General features: G+C 36.7%; 1 protein-coding gene across 1 annotated transcript in view; it reads right to left on the bottom strand.

Moving 5' to 3' along the window:
• Positions 1-20,794, bottom strand: part of CCSER1 (coiled-coil serine rich protein 1) — a 306,541-nt gene that overhangs the window by 249,884 nt on the left and 35,863 nt on the right. Inside the window, exon 3 of the mRNA XM_042870546.1 lies at positions 617-710. Within this exon, the coding sequence (XP_042726480.1) occupies positions 617-710 (94 nt within the window). The remainder of the gene's footprint in view (positions 1-616; positions 711-20,794) is intronic.

Below are 20,794 nucleotides of genomic sequence, written 5' to 3'. Positions count from 1 at the left end.
CTTTTGGTGTTACCTGGACTTACCTGCTTATGGAAAAAGGAAGGCAAGATTCCCTACTGCAAGTGCCCTGATTTACCAAGAGTTTGGGTAAACCTGTTCTACAATTCTTCTGAGCACATGGAGAGTTCACCACCGCTATCGCTATTAATCAATGCAGTGCACGAAAGCAATCATGTTACACTCACACCTCAAGTCAAGGCCTGCTTGTCTGAAGCATGTTATTCCAGCAGGCACGAAATCAAGTTAAAATTGCATCAGCAATAGTCTTTTTGTTTGTTTGTGTTGCAACTGTCTGGTGGCAGAAGTCACTGTAAACATCTGGAAAACTACATGAGTCTGCCTTTGGTGCTGTGCAGTTACAAGAAATTTTTACAGGTACAGAAGAATTCCATTTAATAATTGACCACATGAAGGCAAAAAGCAAAGCTGAAGAGTACCTTTCCGTCAAGTGGCACAGGTATTTACAAATCAAACTAATAAATGCATACCCGCTCCTACCTTTCTAAGGAAATTATTCTTTTTTATTTCCAAGTAATTGTACTGAACACATTTCCATATTCCATATTCCTAGAATAATAACATCTCTTTGAAGATATCCAATATTTCTCTGTCTTACCAGTACGATGGTGATGTTGTTCTTCTAGGAACTCCAAATCAAGCATTAGGTCATCTTCATCTAACTCACAGGAACCCAAGTTATTCAAAACATCCTAATAAAAACAAAACAAATAAGCAAAAGCATTTAAACAGTTGAGTCTAAATCTCTTCCACACAATCAAACCTGGAAAATAAGTTTAAGAATTCGCTATATTAAATTTTTCTATTTATATTTGACTAGAGAGAAGACAGTATAAAACACTTGGCCAAACAGAAACGTATTTGGCACTATTCTCTGTTTTTCAGGATCTTGAATATCTAAAGAGGGAAAAACTAACAGAACAAAACACAGAAGAAAGCAGAACACAAAATTATCAGTAGCTGTTTCTCATTAAATTATGGAATTCTAATCAGTATCTGCTCTTACCAGTATTATCTGAACAGAGATCTAAAGTTCTGTTTATCGAAGGCATAAAGAGACACAAGTATAGGATTACCTGAAAATCCAGGTATGATTAATCAATTCAGTAATTTTGAAATATCTGTGTGAACAATAAAGTCTTACAGTGACAGAGAAGAAAGCCTGACTATGTGGTGTGGCTCCTTGGGTCCCCGGGCTCTTTTTGTGATTTACTGTGTTTGCAATCACCTGAGGCAATAATTTTCTCTAGTCCCTCTCCTGACTATCGAAAAGGAGAAGAGGCTATCATTTTCTGATGTTTAGGAAAGGGATGAAAACAAGTTATCATCTTACATTTTCCTCCCATTAATGTTTTCGTTCTATGGTCAAGAATCTATAATTAGTATGATATGATTAAAAGGAAAAGGTTTTGAAGTAAGGGAAATTAGTACAATCATATAACGTCAGGTACATCTACGGCATTTCTTCTGACATGACATTCATGATTTTCTCCACAGTCACAAGCGTCTAAACCAAGATAAGACCTGCATTCTGCAGCTAGCATTTTATTTGAAAATCTAGAAGTGATACCAGAACCAGCATGATTTTTCAGCCATTCACAGAGGAAAATACACATTGGACTTGTCCACAATACATTGGCACCACACACATCCCTTATGTTCCCCGTTCTAATCTAAAACAAACACTGATTTTCAGCACGTAAAAGATCAGGTGGTTGTTACAATGCACCAAGCTGCTTTTGGGGGCTAGAGATCCCTACAGATATCTGCTGTAGGGAAAGGAAAGAAATGTAACAGCATTACACCACAAACTAGCAAAAGCCCTTTATGACTTCAGTTCCAACCATACTTCTTCATGTTCTAATTATTTCAAATATTTTCCCCCCTCAACAAATGTCAGTTCCTATTCACACTCAAAGCTTATTACATTTATTCAACTCTTTTGAGTAATAATTTCTTTAAATTCTGCTTTCCGCTCTTTCAAAAACAACATATAGGCAACACAAGGACCTCTTGCATCATTTCCCTTGCTTTCCACTAGCATGAAAATACCTCTTCTGAAATGCAGAACCCATTGTAAACGCTCTTCTTATAGTTACAGATACCAAGCACAGAAAGTAACAACTGTCAAGTGTAGAAATCTTCCAACAATGAACAAGCAGTGCTCCATGCATCACCTGACCGTTACAGTTGCATCTAACACAGAACATCTTATTCTTTTTATCAGAGAGCTGCTGGCAAGCCTTCTTCATAGAAACTATTATCTTCAAGCCAACAAAATGCAGACTTTCAATAACCAAATTACTTATTACAGTCCAGTACACAAGCATAGTAATTACATAGAATACAGGATACAGATGCATTGTGTCAGGTTATGGTACCCAATACCTACACTGACACACACCTTTCTAGTCTGGATTTATGTTAATTTATAACAAAGCCAAAGTAAAAATAGCTGAATTAAAGTTAAAAAAAAAAAAAGTTTCTCTGTATTAAACCGAAGCAGAACAACACACACTGCTCAATGTTACAGATAGCCTAAAACTTAAGTATCTTCTAAATCACTGTTGAGGCTTGTGTAGTACTGAAGACTGAAAATATCATTTAGGGTTAATGTGATAGTACCCAAATACTTTACAAAACAGAAGCAGCAAGGCACTACTAGATTTTGTTTTCTGTTCTCAGAGACATGACTGAAGTACCTCTAGTCCAACTAATTTTTTCAGAAGTAGAATCAATGGTTATCCATACAAACAAGCAGAAGAACTTCTTTACAGTAAGGGTGACGGAGCACTGGAACCGTTTTCCCAGAAAGACTATGGAGTCTCCTTGTGGAGATATTCAAGACTCATCTAGACACCTACCTGTGACCTATGGGAGGGAACATGCTTTAGGAGGGGGCTTGGACTCCATCTCTGGAGGTCCCTCTCAAATCTTGCAATTCTGCAATTATCTCAAGTTAAGAACAGATAAATGTAAAGAAACAGCATCTAAACAATGGAAGAACTTATTGTTCACTTACTTTAGACACTACTAGTCAGTCAAAATAATTTATACTCCGAGAATGTACAACTTAATTCATTTCTATGTTGTTTTATACATAAAAGCATTCCACTGAAAAAGTCCAGAAAAACAAACCCTGCAATTTTAAACATCTAAAAGCTTTTCATGTCAGTACTGATAAACAGCAAAAAAAATGAAATATACAGGCTTGTTCCTTAGCATTATTTTATATATTATAGTCAACCAAATTAATCCGTATTGTTAGCAACATTAAACATTCTTTGATCTTCTCCGTAACAATAGTAATGAGCATGGTTTCACGCTAATTGAGTATATATATGCTACACCTTTGCCTCATCTTCTAAGCTGAAGCAACTCCACCAGGTGAGATGAACTAAGATCAAAAAGTTTGTACTCCTTTATATGTACAAATGAACACTTGACAGAGGGAATTTCTCTAGCTGAAATGAGATGTGTCTATCCTGACAGATCAGCAGCCTTTCTTCTCCTTATCCACCACCAAGGAAGAATATTGACTTGCAAACAGTTGCTCCACAGATACAGACTCAGGAATTCATAAAAGCACATCCAAGAAGAAGTGCATTAATTTGCTTCCCAGATCTCTCCTAACACTAATATTTTTCTGAAAACATGTACGTTCATAATAAAACAAAAATACTTCAAGACTGGTCTGCCCAATGCCACAGAACAGCTGAGATATGTCTTCCACTCCTTTGCTTCCTTGCTAGGTACCATTATTCCCCACATCTCCTTTGTTGCTATGACAATTAGTAACGATTGTAATTTCTTTTAGAACTTAATACCTCTTGACCCTCTTTTCATTCTCCCACTACTGAAAAGAGAGGTTAAGTATTTAACGTTCACAGCGAATAGCTTAAAGGCATTATCAAAAAGAAAACGAAACACTTCCATCAGGGTCCCAAGGCAATGTCTGTTGTGTATTTATGGTGATATATCATTTATTTATTCCTGGAAGTAAATTGTTTAGTGAAAGCAGCTCTGCAGCAAAAATCTCTTGACTTTCTAATAGCCCCTTTATAAGCCTTGAAACCCATTTCCTACTTTTGTGTCTCTTTCCCACTTGACTTTTAGCACCATTTTGCCTTTAAAGTGCATCAGAAATTTAACGTGATGGCGCTTTTTCCTTCCAATTTACTAAACTATTTCTCATACTGCAACACCTATTCCTCTGCAGCAGCACAGTTAACTACAACTCAGGGGAATATTCAGTGGTATATTTCATAATTTTTAGTAACAATTTTTGTATTAAAGATTTTAGCAACAATAAAACCTATCAACTATTTTTTTTTCATCCAAATGCTAAGTATCTTATTCAAATCACTGGCAACGGTGATATTCAGTTTAAGAATATAACCTCAGAATACTTTTACTATAAAAGAGATGCAGTGACTCATGCTGATATATCACAGAAAAAGCTGAAACGTAATAACGGGATAGAAATACAGGTTTTGCCAGGATTGTATGTTTAGTCAGCATCACTGAAAGGGACCTTTCTTTCAATCTTGAGTTCCCTCCCTACCTCTTTTTCTCTTCCTAGCTTCCCTTCTTGTAATCACTACAAGGAAATTTAACATGCAGTATATGAATTCTGTATCCTTTTCCAGAATAGTCAAGTACTTCAATACTTTTTGCCCTGTTGCAGCTCAGAGTCTACAACTTCCAGGAAGATTAAAAGCTGCAATAAATAAGAACAGCCATGGTAATAAGTACATACGAAGTACCCAAGGTAACTAAACTCACATCTACTGTTAGTAAAACAACAACAAAAAAGATAACATTTTATTTATGAAGCCCCTTTTACAATGGTCTAGCATTATTTTTCCAAGTAACCAATTTATACACCTAGTAAAATTATTGCTTATGGAATTATACTATGATAATTTAAAAAGTTACTACCCATGTATTCAAAAATGACAATAAAACATACAAATGAATATGAAAATACAGAAATGTATATTATTTTATCAAGCAATAATATTCAGTCCTAAAATGGACCTATCAAGATCATATAAATTTTACAATATGCATAAGCAAGACAGAAAATCCATGTAAAACTGAACTTTAGCAACTAGTGTTGGAAACCAAGATGAACAACTGGTTTTAGGTGACAAATTGGCCCATTTTAAACATCCCGAAACCAACAGAGGTAAATAAAAGATGCATTTCTTTATGTTCGCACATGTTTTTGTCTTCCCTGCTTCTAAACACAGTAGACAAAGGTTCTCTGTCATTAGCAGCATCTTTGGAGAGTTTTATGCACTATTCTATAATTTTATTGTAATTAGCATGCAGTCCCTATTCAATATCATGTTCAAAGGCTTGTATTTCCTTTCATTTTTTATGCTGGCATCTTGAGGGAGCTCGGCACTGACATATTTTTGTGATTGAGCAAAGGAATGCAGGCTGCTTCCTGACCAGTACTTTCATATCTCCACCCACAGGTTGCTACTGGACCAGGCCTTTTCCCGTGTTTTCAGGTTTCTGTTACACAAGTGAGAGATTTCCATTCTATTACAGTATAATGACATTGCAACAAAATCTTGACCATTGCTTAGAAATAGCTTAAGATCTGTGACATCGAGGCCCAGTAAGCAATTCAATGAAGAAACAAGACTGAAGCATCCATACGTTTTAAATTACACTGTTCATTGTTACTTGTCAGCCATAATGACTGACGATGGCATTCACAAAAGTCAATGAAAGCTAATTGGGGTTATACGCTCATTGATGTCATCTTACTATCACGAGCTCGAATACACAGAGTACATTTTAATCATCAATGTTGCTTTTGCAGATGTAATCCTGAAGAAAAACTATCAAACTGAGACCTGTGCTCAGCAAACACGCTAAAGAACTGGTATTTTTCCCAGAGTACATTTTGCCATGGCCCTTCCTCTAGTGTGTGACTGAGCAAAATCCTCACTGCTGTCAGAATTCCAAACAAGTGCACGAGCTTTGTTCACAGGAGTCCCATTCTGAAATACTTATCAACAGCAGCTTCATTTTACACAGATGCATTCTTTCCTCAAGAATCTCTAAATCCATTTTGCTGCCAACTTTAGACCATAAGGAAAGCCCTAAAATCCAGAGGAATCATTTTTAAAAGCCTTTTTTTTTTTTTTTTTTTTTTCTGATATAATACCCCGTGACTCATTGCTTAAGTGATTATGTAGGGAATCACTGACATTTCAAAAATAGCTTATAACTACAATAAATTAAAAATAATAATTTTTCTGAATCATATTCCTCTGTGCTGTTACTCTTACCCATTTTCTGTACAAAGTTTTTCACATCTTATTCCGTTTTGTTTTATTTCAAAGTATAAGGGCTTAGTACTCAAATCTCCCAACTGAAATGAGGCACAGCAAAAGAGTTAATCAAATTCCTCTTTGAAAGAAAAATAGCCTGGTATTATATGCATAATAGCATTCTAGTATTTAACATTATAGATTCCTTTTCTTCCCTCCGTAGAAATATATGTGGAGGGCTATTTGAGATCTATGTTTTTGAAAGAGCACAAAGAAAACACACTCTAGGGAGAATAATTTGATTCTGTTCTAAGAACACGTGTATGACAATTCACCTGTATCTATCAGAGTCACTGCATATCTGATGCTGGAAAACATCAGAATTAAATACTTAATTCAAGCCTCAAATGATTTCTAGAGACTGCCAAAAGATAGTATTTCATCAAAATTGTACTCTGCAAAGAAGCCTGGCATACAATCAGCATAAAAATGAAAACTCTGAGATATACTCAAGGAAAAAGAAAGACCTTGAGCTATTTAAAGTAATGTTAACTCCTAGAACTGTACCTGAATAATTCATGGACATAATGAAGTATTTCCCCTTCTGCACTCTCCCACATACTTCAAAGAGAAAATGAAAGTACGTGAAATCCAGCAAACACAATCTTTGCCAACAATATAAAAATCTCTGTATCAAGTGTAAAGCCTCTGCATGCTTTTCATATACCAGCAGCAGCTTAAAAGAGCTTTATTTGTCTGAACAGCACCACCCAAAAAGCATGTTATTCTCTAGTCACATACACAGGAAACATCAGAAAGGTAGAAAAAACATCTTGTACCATTTGCTAAGAACATTTTCTGCAGCTAGTGTGGAAATTCATTTATATTATAAATTAACGTGCCCCAAAGACCTGAAGACCAAAGATTATCAGAGGAGGCAACTGTTCAACTGTACAGCTCAGATCCATCATACTTCTCTTCAAAATATTTTTGCACATGTATTTTTAGCTATGCAAGGAAAGCACACTATTTTCCATCCTATCCTTGTTTCTGTCCTTTTGATTCTCTCTGCACTAAATTGACGCCTGCAACGATGCTCCTTTTGCCTGAACAATTACAAATAATGGACTCTTTTAATGTCTCAGTTTACACTCACCCACACAGGGTTCATTTTGCTGCAATACAATCTGCTTACTGAAACCACAGAGGAGTAACACAACACAGAGCCACTGCTGGTGGCTGGAGTTGACAGCGCTGCTGTTAGGCCGTACAATGCGGTGTCAATCAGGATCAGCCCACTGAGGGAACTGGCACTTGTCTTCCAAAGTCCATGGGAAAAAGCATTAGAGCAAGAAATATGTATATATACACAACACCAACATTCTTTCGCCTGTGTTAATCAATTTTCCTGTCACTAGAACAGCACATACAGGGATGATACTTCATAGAGAACTTCGACACCCAGGGACGACCAGTACCTTCCTCACCCTCCTACCACAGGCTGGCAGCTTCTCTCCTGCATAACATCCTTGAAGAGACTAACAGCCCACGCAAATACATTTTCTGCTCTTTGGTCATCCACACGCTATAACTCTGTGGAGGATAATATGCAGACAAGAGCCAAAGATAGGACATGAAACCAGAGCAAGCCCTGGCTCCAAAAATTAAGATCGCCTATGATCTTAATCATAAATGAGAAACATACATGATCCCCACCCCTTAATCTTGGGGAGGAGGTTGAGAGGCACAAAACCACCAAAAGATGGGCAAGGAACGAGGCAGAAGAAGAGACTAACCACGTTGTTTTCAGCTTCCAACTCTGTAGAGAGCAAGAGCTTGCTGCCACAGCCTCATTGAGGGAGGTGCCAAAGACCATAGCCATCCCCAGCATCTGTACGCTGGAGAAACTGCCTCATTTGCCAGTCTCCGAACATCCCATCGCTGCAATCTCTAATTACCAAACTCACAGATATGTATGCATAGGCTTGCACACCTGTTTGCAACACACACACTAGCTGCAAAGCCAGATAGCTCTTACAGAACTGGAGGCAACTGATGCCCTCAGCATTTAAAATTTGCTGTCCTTTCTGCTTCTATTAAAGCATTTAAATGAATGCAGGTTCAATTCAAGTTAACTTCTAAATTAGAACCATTTCCTGACAAAGCAGCACTCACTTAACACTGAATTAGCTATCAAGCAATAGCATAAGAAAGTAAAAACCACATATAAAATGTGTACGTACTTCTCTGCACCAGAAAACTGAGATTTGAGCGTGTGAACAAAAGGAAAAAGAAAACACTATAGTCAGAGGTATTTCACTGCTTGTTTGCCATTTTTTCAAATAATTCTAGAGTGCTCAGATTCACTTTGTAATAGAATCACGACAATTGGATCTTCTGCATTCAAAAAGAAAAAAGATACATACATTTTTCATGCATCAAGCTATAATTTTCACAGTTCTAAGAAAAAAAAAATCTTCTGTTGAGAAAGTACGAAAATGTATTCCAATAAATGAAATAAAACTTCAAATGACCAAATAAAGCCGCGTTGAATCAATTTTTTTTTTCCTTCAGACAAACATACATATGCTTTCCTCCCCGCAAAGGTACACATCTACAAAACATAATTTGCTTTGTGGATTAGTTACTGTTTTACAGCTTTTGTAACAGGCAAAGCACTATCTAAGCGTTCAAGCACAGTCATTAGGATCACGTAGCTCTGGGAAAGTTTTCCACATCTCCTGTGCCTGATTTTTCTGCCAGACTCACAAAACTCCTTTGGTATTTGTATCCTGCATTCATATTGAATAAAGTTCAGTTTCTTCTGTGTTTGTACATACTTTAGGGATGCGCGTACGACAGGTCATTCAACACATGGATTGATCAGTTTTCCAAAACTACTGAAATCAAACACAGGACTTATATCTGCCTTTGGGCAATTGATACTGAGTGCTACAAACTTCTGGCCCAATCCTGGTAGCACCCAAGTCCATGCCTCAGCCAACATTTTAAGCATCAAAGACCAAACCTCTTATCAGTGTTGGATTATATTTTCCTCTTTTCTTGACCAGGAGAACACAGGGGGGAGGGGGGGGGGAAAGATTTAGCCATTTAAGTAGTTAGGAACTGTCCTTACTAAAAAAAATAATAATAATTAAATTCAGGGAATACAAGAGGCAGAACCTTAGAATTTGCAATCTTGATAATTCACCCCTGTTCCAAGAGGTAAATCTTAGCTACCTCTTTAAAGAATGGGGTTTTTTGTTTTGGTGGTTTTTTTTGTTTTTTTTTTTACCGACCACCAAAGAACAACTCACCTTCTCTGACAGAGACAGCGTACTGACACAGTGAACTTCAAGCCTCATGTCTTCAAAGAAAACCTATGTTGATTACAATGAGCTTTTAGCACTTCCGAAAACCAACACAGGAAAAGGTATGCACGTGGTATCAAGCTCAAGATTTTACCTATTATTCTTACAAGTAATCTTCCCAGATGTCACCAGTCTAGTGGGGTTAGAACTTTTAGATGCTAAATGAAAATAACCTATTTTATAGCTTTACCATTGCTTTATTTCTAAAAGTCTATGTACTCACTACATTCAAGAAGTCAAAAGCTTTATAAACATTTTTAAATAAATAAAATATTTTTACAAAGTAATGGGAAAACACAATATTTCTTTCCTCTCAACATTACAGTAAGACAATTCAAGGCTGAACCATCTGTTTCTAATTCTCATTTGTAGCCTGTAATATTGGTGATAAATCACCAAAAATTGAGCCCTGTAAATGAAACCACAAGTGACCCTTTACTACAGCTTTGTTAATGCAATATCATAATAGATATGCTATTGCTAATATTATTTGAATTCTTTCTGTTTCCATGGTAACTTCAACCTACGGCTGCTCTGGTAAACAGAGGTTTAAATCATTCTTTGAGAAAGGCTTCTGCTGAAATGTCATTTTTCCACTACTGAATATTTTTCCCGGTTTCTTTGTTCTGTTCTTTTTCATAAAGAAAAGCTGTAACGACAATTACTGATTAGTTTAGCTATTGCAGCTGAATGAGCTGTGAAGTGGGAACTTGAAGAGGCAAGACATCTTCTAACAGATTTCACTTAACATCAGCAGTATGATATTCCATCTTGAAGGGGTACGTAAATCTCACAGAAGCTAAGGAAAAGCAATCCTTTGTTGGACATTTTGCAATGCATACATTTCATGGGCTACCCTTCTACACGTTTAAAACCTTGATGCTTAAAATTATTCTCTTATATCTACACATACATTTTCTTCTAACAAATATTTAGCCTTCCACACATCAGAATGGAAGAAAATTAGGAGACGAGTACACTAGTATCAGCCACCTGCCTTGTAAAGCTGAACTTAGAACAATCAAATTTGTGGATTCAGCTGTCAGTCACCTTGTCATCCAACACCACTAACAACTAACAGACTCTGGTTGAGTCAAAGTATTTGTCCCAGAAAACCTGTTGATCAAGTCAGCATACAGACAGCTTTCTAACAAGTATATGCTGTTTTGCCACAAAACAAAACAAAGCAGCTTGGCTCTGCTCATAGATCTTTCACATGCAATTCTATTTCCATTTATTTTGGTTCACTGTGGAACTTTGCTGTTTAAATGACATCTCCAAGATTTCTTTGACTGCTCCCATTCATCCCATAAATATAACTGAAATACTGCTCTTATAATAAAGAACAGCAAAGAAATTGCGTATTTTTGGTTTAAAGGAACGAATGAGAATATGAACTCAATAAACACATTACTTATGTGCTGAAAGCTCTCTAGACGGGCATTAAATACCATAAATCAAGTCACAGAATTCTTCATCCTGAGCACACAGGCATGTTATTTACGCAAATGGAGATGGACAGCTTATTACACTAACTGACAAGTTAGATGTCAGACCTCACATATTTACGAAAGACTCAGCTTTACTAAAAAGTACTCCAAAGCCTTTTGTCACTAATCAGCATTTATGCATCTTCAGTACAGAGAGCAATTGAAACTCTCTGAGGTCACGGTGACACTGTTAGAAATTTTCTCAAATCATTATGAAAAAGGACTGTCATTATAATGATTTTCACTTGCCATTAATTCCCAGTTGCCTAATTTAGTAGGGTAGGAAGAAGTCCCCCCAGTACTAATTGGAATAAATTTTTAATTTGATAGTCTAATGCACTCCATTTTTTTTCTCCTTTCAGGGAATCAATGCTCTCATTATTTGTTAACAGCTAGGTGCTCAGGGCATACTGTTGAGAGGCCTAAAGTAAGATAGTTTCTTGGTTAAAAGTTTAAAAAGAACCAGCAATGCATCCATCATAGCGTATGTTTCTTTAGAACAGCTCTTATTTTCTTCTAGGAAGAAGTGAAAATCAGTCTTCTGTTTTGAACAGAACAGCAGTATATATAGCTTCAGTTTAATTAACACTGCTTCTTCGTTCCCATTCTAAGAAGCTAATTGCTTAAAAATTCCAGACTCGTTCAGCATTACAAACAGAAGAAATGGGATCCTCTTGGATTGAGTTTCAGCAGCACACACAAACTCATCTGGATTTAAAACTTACCAAGATATTCAGCATGTATGAACACAAAATTTATCTTCAAATTTCTGCTAGAAAAATACGGGGCTCTTAAATGACACACATCTCAACACCTCAGTAGTCTGAACATTATAGAAGAAACTGAATTATTACACAGAAAATATAGATACTGTCTTACTACGGCAGTCTGCCTTTATTTTCAAATATTTGCAAAAATGAGGAAATGTATGAAGTCCCAGGTTTGCTGTGTTGAAATACAGAGTGACCGTAAGTCAACAGCTTACATAGCAATGCAATTTAATTAACGTGCCTATCTTGCACTGGTCTTGAAAAAAGGTAGGAATTGAGCAACTTATTTGACCAAAACGTGTCTGTACACATGTAAAGATGTGTGGTTTAACATCTCCCCTCAGGTCTGACAACTGTGACTGTAGTGACTAAGTGACGCCCGGAGTGGGACAGAGGCCTCACTGCCCAATGTTGTTTTGGTGAATATTTCATTTAATCTAAGCCTGAAGAGTAATTGTGTCCCTGTACCAAACACTGACATTGGTCTTGGCCTTGCCCTCTCCCTCACCTATCTTTATTAAACAACACAAGCCTTGTTAAGATGCCTATTCAGCACACATCCCCATCTCTTCTCATTAAGAGTATAAAATCTGGTTCTCTGCCAACATTCTGCAGAGAAGAACCACTCCACTGACTTGAGTGTGTTGGTGGGTCAGACTCATCATCCTTTCCCCACTAGCAGGAATACCACTTACATTAAGATATGGCACCTCTGTTACTGTGTCAATGATACCCAGCAGAATTGTTAGGCAAATACTAGCTAGCCTTGAGAATTAGCACCAACACAACTGGTGAATTTATCACCATCAATTCCAAATCTGTTATCTGTCACCTCACTAAACTATCTATTTTTAGCTGAACAAACCTTTTTCAGTGAAAGTTCTGGGGGAAAGTTCTCAGGCAGTAACGTGTTAGTGAGCCTGTTTAACTGAAAGCCGTTGAGAGGATTCTGACAGGCAAATGTTGACTCTGGTAAGTGGCTATGCACATCACTCTATAGACATAAACAATAGATCATGTCTGGAACTAAGACTGGCCTGGCTACACAAACTCCTCTCCGAGAAGGGCTTCAGAAAGCAAGAGTGCACTTTCTGAGTCTCACAGCTCAACAGGAGGGCTCTGCTAACTGGCCACATGTCAGATTTGTATCCTTAACACAACAGAAAGGACTAGTACTATATAGTACTGTTTAGTGTAGAACTTCTAGAGCATACCTATTTCACCAATATCAGTATCATAAAACTACTTAATTTTCTCCTGTGCCTTCATTTTCACTCAGATTCAAACATTTCTTCAGTAAGGTTTTCATAAAGTTTTCATGTAAGGATTAGCAGACATTTTCACACATCCAAAACAGGGTGACACGTTCTTTCTTGGTCAACATTCTTATTTTTAATGTATTTTTCTGCATCTAAGTCTTCTGCAGCTGCTGTTGCTCTGAGCATAAAATAAGGGGAAATTATGAAGACGTTTCAGGGACACACATTAAGACCTACATAAATATTACATACCAGTGGATGCATTGAGCAAAAGACATCTGACCAGATATCAAAGCCTATGGGCTTATAAAGCTTCAATTCTGTACGTAGAGCTTGGTTTTATGCAAAAAATAAATAAATAAATAAAAATTGGTTTTCTGTTTATTGGAGTAATAAAGCATATACAACAACTATAATTAAGCCAGTGTGTGTAAATGCTGTAATAGTGTTCAGATCTATTCAGTATTATTCCCAGGTCTGCAATCAAAGTTTCATACTTTCACAGACAACAATTTATTAGCTTACTTTCCTCAAGAATAAGGTTCATATCATCCAAATGTATAAGATCTTCCTTGATATAGGTGTTTTTTCCCCACTTTTCCCATGAATCTTTAAACCACTATGACAACAACCAAAACTGGATACGAAGGTGGTAGTCTTAAAAGCAAAATGCTGAAACTGAATGACAACAAATACTTGGATGGAAGAGTGAGCAATAGTGATGTACAGATTCACATCTTACAATGCTAGTTATGAAACATCCTTTTTACCTTGATTATTGGAAAACTCTCAGTTCAACTCTACTTTTTTCAATGACATTGATCAACCCTTTCCAATCCACTTGTAGTTTTATGAGCTAGGGGGAATTTGAATATGTCTTTGCTATACGATTCAACAGTGAATATTATTGAATTACTTCCCATATACTAATTAATACAGTAATATAATACAATAATTGCTGTTTTTAGAAGGTTATTCAGAGAGAAGTAAAATTACTTCAGAGACTGAAACTACTGCACTGCTGGAATCAGAAGGTAATCTTCGGCTTCTGCTCAAGCCTCATGTAGCCATACCAGGTGAAATAATTTCATCATTATGTCATTTAAGAAAACTTTCAACCTGCACAATTGACTAAAAATAATTTAAACAAAAACTAAGAAAGATTCCTTCACATTGCTAAAGACTCTTAGACAGGTTTGTCTGTGTTGCAATATTCGTCTCCAAGACCCATTTCCTTTTTGAAACAACAAACATGTACTTGCATAATCACATATAGCCTGTAGTAACAGAAACAACTGGTTTTTTTGTTTGTTTGTTTGTTTTGTTTGTTTGTTTGTTTTAGTATTGCATCCCAATAGATCCTCACATGAAGTAGGTGAGAATCCAAAAGGGTAACAACCAGATCATAAAGGGCATAAGAAACAGAGAGGCCTAATAGATAGCCAATTAGTTAGGACTTAAACAACAAAAAGTAGCTGTGCCACATGGGCACAGCAGCCCTATTGACAGGTTCAGGAGTGCAAGAAGCAGATTTCGGAAAGTATGGGGCCAAGATACAAAAAACAAACAAACAAAAAAAAACACTGACCACCAACTCCTAAGTATAAGCATCATGAACTAATTTCTGCTTCCATCTCTTCTTTTAGGGGATAAGAAAGGAGACAAACATTAAAACTATTTCTGTTCTACTGGTGGCTATGTTGCTGCTATTCAGACTACTCACAAAGTTATGAAAGACGTCATGATTTTGTTCTTTTCCTTCTCCTCAAGATACATCAGAAATTAAAAACACAGGGTACCAAGGAAAACTTGACATTCTGATCCCTTGAGAAAAGCTCATTTTAATCTGTATGAGTGTAAAAATTAAATGGTTTTTAAAATAAATCATGGTGTACAGAAAGATGCCATGCAGTGTTATTCCCATACCAGTCATGAACTGAGTGAAAATTATTTATCTGTATGATCTTCCATGTGTTACCTTAAGAAGTAAAATATAACACTAAAGATGCTTTGCCATTTTTCACATAACAAGCATGGAAAAGCTGCCACTGAATATGTATTTGTGAAGTACAAAATAATTCTTGAAAATTAACTATTCCTACTATTTAACATGGTTACATTAATTGACCTATGACTCATGAGCCATAATAAATCAAGACCCAGCATTACAAAAGGCTTTGAATAATACTTCACGTGCTCTACTGTATGGGTTGGAATATTTTTCCAAGGCAAAGTAGATAAATCTTTTTGGAGGAACAAAACACAACCACACAATAATCTTTTATACACTGTGACACACAGACCTAAAAAGGTCTGAAGCAGCTTGGAAGGACATTTGCAGGGTAGATGGAGCTGCTGTACTATTTACTTTACTACATATCTTGACAAAACTTCTGAATTAATACAGTGAATATTAAACTTGTGCTTTTATCTGGGTTGGATATGAAACAATAGAAAAAAACAACTGGATATATATATATTTTTTTTTTTAGTTCAGTAAGACTATAAGCTAGGATTCAAATATTAAACCCAAGAAGCAGCATAATCTAAGAGAACATCAGTCAACTAAGAAATTGTTAGTTTTGATATACTTTATGCACTTTCCGCCTCATTACATCAAGTGATCCCTTCAACATGAAAGTGAAGTTTTCTCTTCTATTCTTTGTCTGTCTAGCTTATTCAAATAAAAACTCTCAAAACAAATGACTCTACAATGACTTTTCCTGCTCATATTAAGTATGAGATTTAACAGGGACAATTTGCAAAGATCAGCAACCCCATCTCTTTGCTCCATCCATCCTCTAGATTATTATGGTCTTTTGATTATGTGTGGGGCTTACTAGTATTCAGCTTTGATCTTCCCCAAGTTACCAGCAGGAAAGTCAAAATACAGTTCATATGCCACAAATGAGGGCAAATTAGTTTAATACTGAACAAAGAAAATTCACAAGGTATCGGAATTTTCTTTTTTGCAAGGTTTCATACCACATGACATTTAGATCAGATGTTCTGAAAGTAATGCCTCCTATTTATTTCCATGAAAACTACAACCCATGCAAAGAGCACAATAACAATAATAGATCAAACTCTCAGCTACAAAACATGACTTCTCAACACAATCACTGTCACTAGCTATGCATTTTTGTCAGCAATTTAAAAAAGACTGCATGGTGCACACAAAAATCTGCAGCAGTAGAGGTGATGCACTGCTTCCCAGCTGCTAGGAATACGTTGCCCATGCAGTCCAGCTTTCACTGTGCTAATATCCACAGTTTAGCTTCCATACGTGTTTAGCAAGCAACAGTGAATGTCAACGGATGCCATTTTTGCTACACGGAGGAATCCGATGACACGTTTGCTTCATACACACTTCCTTGTCAGAAACCATTTTGTCAGGCTGCCCCTCTGCTGCCATCTGTCACACAGCAACAAATTGTAATGGAGTATTGGCAGGAAGATTCAATCTCTGCTGCTGTACCACAGTTTGTGCCTCTGACATCATGGGCCAACATAATTAAACAGGAAGCAATACTTACAGAGCAGCCCTCGCAGCTCTTTCGTTCCCATATGCCTGTGTGCTATCCTATCATTTTTTCCTGAAATGCCTTAAGACAACCTGGTGGGGGGGGCCCCCCCCCCCCCCGGAAAGAGGGGAAGGCAGGGGGTGTGGAAACAAACCTCTTCTCTGTTATGCAGCAATTCGCTAGGATTTTATTTCCCCTTTAAGGTACTACTTCAGATTGCTACTGAGCAACAACTTCTAAAGCATGACAAATCCAATTACATGTATGATCAACCTTACGTTCATGAAAGACTTTGATACCATATTTTAATGCAAATGTTATGGGATAATGTGCTTTAAAATAGATCAGGACAAATCTCTCTGTTGTAAAAATAAATTGAATGTTGTCTATCTCATATTCAGCAGGACAACTGCTCAGGCTCTGTGCTCCTTGGTCCCTCCAAGTCTGTGCCAGACATCACGGCTACAAGGCTCCAGCTTGACACAATTACACAGGGCTGTAACATAAGGCAGGATTTTGCTCGCCACAGTCATTCAGCTGTCAGGCTTGCTCATTTCCAACCCCAAGGACAACACACAACAAATTTCATAACATGACAGGTTTACCACTTCCTGGCTCTGACAATAATATCATCAGTAATAAAAGCCAAAGGAGCCTTCCCTGTCTTGGGCCTTGACTGCTGAGAAACAATACTATTTTGTTTGCTTTATCCCCATGCCATAATACATATTCCTATGCTGCAGTGTGGTATGCTTATACTAAATACTCCCAAAGCATAATCAAACATAAATTATGTTTTCTTTATTTTGTTCAAATAACTGTTTAAATAGAAACACTTATCTTCCATACTACTACATGCTAGAAGAAATCAGGCAGCCTTCAAGTCTGAGAGGCAGAGAATGACTTTATGGCTGTGTTTATTGTTACAAAGAAGCCTACTGCCACCAAGCGACTAAGAGAAAACATTGATTTCAGTGTCTCTGAAATGTGCACATTCTGTAGAAAGCTTGGGGACCTTAACTATGATGCGTCTCCCCCCAAAAAAGGATCTTGAATTGCTGTTGATCATCTGTTTGCATTAATCCAAGTTAATTTATAAGCAAAACAACAAACAGATACCCCTCCTGCATCTCTGAGAGACACATACTGTGTATTGATACCTCAATACATAACTGCCTTCAGTTTAACTCTCAGGGTTCAGCATCATAACTCTAGGCTGTACTGGCAAAGTATACAAATTCAAGTATTAGTGCCATCCACAATTTAATAACTAGATCATTACTGCTGTTTTTAGTGGTAGACCTGAATCTACTCACATACTTTCACACTGATTCAATATAGGACTTCCAAATGCATTCTCTATCATACTTAGATTTCAACAGAACATATGCCCTCTCTTTTCTCTCCAGAAACTAAAAAATGCATAATTATATGGTACTACCTTTCATCATTTTTATATCAACCTTGAATAAAAAAAAGCATTATAGAAGTGATTTCGAAAGAATTATGTATATACATTTTTTAAAAATCCTCAGAACAAGTCTCACTTATTTCTTGCTGTCTCGCTTCAAATTATAGGAAGGAGATGAGGTTCTTTTAATATCTGTATACCTGACGTGAGGAATCTGTTGCTAGAAACCTGTCCTCGTGGTTTTCGGTTCCTCTTTTATCCTCCTTGTTCTCCTACCTATGTGACAAGGATGGGACTTGAGCAAGAGTCATTGAGTACCCCCTGAGATGGCCATAATCCTGAGATAGGTCCACACAAAGGAGCACTTCACAGCTATTCAGCTGCAGCTCATCTCGCTCTTGTTGCCCCCGGCCTTGTCCATCTGCGTCCCAACCTTTGCCCAGGACTTGCCTGGACTTGTTCATCTGTGTCCTTCAGACAAAGGATTTCACAATCCTTGCTCGGGACTTGAACAAGTCCATCTGTGTCCCCAGCAAGCTTTGAGACACAGACGTTAACAGAATCATCTCTTACACTTGCATGGGAGTTCTTACATCTTGTGAGGAAGATACTCACCTTTTCTCTCACTCTTCCTCAACTTTATTAAAAAAAAGTATAATAATAGTCTAACTTTTTGCACCATATTCATTGCATCGCATCTCTGTTCTAAAGCTTTGTTCAATTATCAACAAAAATAGTTGTTCAGGATTGTGAACAACTATTTCACATTTTTCATATTTCTAGACAGTTTCTAGCACTAGTTGATGGTTTCAACTCAAGCGCAAAGCAAAGGAAAAATAATTGCTTCAGCTTCATTTTTACATATCAAACTCTTCCTATTCAGCTCCGAAGAAAAATAACAGCCTATCACATAAGCAGTCTCACTGTACTCTAAGCAGGCAGTGGGCAAAAAGACATTAAATATAGCTATTATTTTTTGAATACAAGACAGTAGTTAAATCTTCTGTCAAGTTAACTCTATTCATACACTGTCTGTGCACTCAGAAGAAAAGCTCCTAATTTAATCTATGCAGTCTAATTAAACAATCTTTGCTCCTTGTAGCTAATAATGCAGTCCTAAACACAACGTGATAGAAATGGAATTAGAAGGAAAAGGCTCTGAGAGGAGCCTGCCAGGAGTAACAAGGAGGTCAGTGAGGAGAAACATGCCAATAAGTTTTCTAAAGATATGAAACCTATCCCCATATTTGATGTTCTGAATAAAGGCAGTTAAAAAAAAAAAAAAAAAAAAAACCACAAAGAAAACACAAGCTGCACAGAACATTACAAGCAGGAGACGATCCAGCATTTCCTAAAGCAGCGTTTTTCCAAAATAAGCTCGACTGAAAGAAACTGAAAGTAACACAGTACCATCTCTATAGCACGTGCTTTTATTCTTTCAGTGATATGGTAATAAAAGTAGAGATCATCTTACAGAAAACTCAATTCCTGAATTCACATTCATGCAGACATTACATGTTGCTCCTTTTCTCTACATGTTGCTTTTTTTTTTTTTTCAATTATTATTTTATCAACTGCATTGTGTGTTTAAAATTAAGAGAATTCATTCTTCCTCTACTTGTGCACAAGGCTGCTGAAAGCTTGACTTCTAGTCAATGAGCTGTTCAACCTTCTTAGTTCCCAGCTCACAGCTAGAGTTTAACACATAGTAATTACAAACACAAATGAAAAATAACTACTTGATGACAACACACAAAAGGAGAAGTTATTTCGCACAACTTTTAAACAGTGATAGTGTCTTCTGTTTTGTGCTCATTTTGGTGCACAAGGTGTTCTAAGATTGTGAAAAGCAGTGTCTCTTCTATAATCACACTTATAAATTTATGAGCTATGAAATGACAGAGATACAGCAATTTCTTATTATACAATTATTCCTGAAAAAATAATTCAAACCCATTTTTATCTGTTGACACAAAATCACAGAATTATGTTTTATGCTGACAGGTAAGGAAGTCACTGCTCCTGATAACTTGGAAGAATATATGTTAGCAAAGAAATAAGGAATTTAAGTTTCGATAATTCATTTTGAAGTCATCAAATAGTAAATACAAATCAAATGCAGAACTCTCTACATGAAATCCAAGTAACTGTCACTACGTCCACAGGTATATTGGGAGCTGATATTACAGCAGCTCTGCAATGTACTATGTACTCTGCAAATATCCAGAGAGAACACAGAGGCACGAGGTGACTTGTTCATTTGTTAAAAAAAACCCATACAACTCACTGTGTCTGTTGTTTGACCAACCACAAAATGATCATGAGTTCAAACACAGGATCCCTCAGATTATCTTGCCATTGCATAGACTTGCTAATTAAACACTGTCTCAAAAACACAATTTTCAACAATTCTTTAATCCACAGAGTTAAACAAGTTCCACTAGCTTTCAAACCATAGATATTTACCTCTAAATGCATCTTAAAATACTAAGTAAATCAAACTTCACAAAGAGCTTTTGCAATGGAACTGTGTGTTAACTAACAGGAGACATAATATCAGAAAACAGCACTTTTGAATGTATTCACTTATTAACTAAAAAACTATATCAACAGTGCAGTCTCAGAAGAAAAAAAGTTCTAGAATAGATGAGTAGATGT

Source organism: Lagopus leucura, unplaced genomic scaffold (genome assembly GCF_019238085.1).
Source record: "Lagopus leucura isolate 7727_CA_CO unplaced genomic scaffold, USGS_WTPT01 Super-Scaffold_100004, whole genome shotgun sequence".
Lineage (NCBI taxonomy): Eukaryota > Metazoa > Chordata > Aves > Galliformes > Phasianidae > Lagopus > Lagopus leucura.
This window is presented reverse-complemented; position numbering and strand designations above follow the sequence as displayed.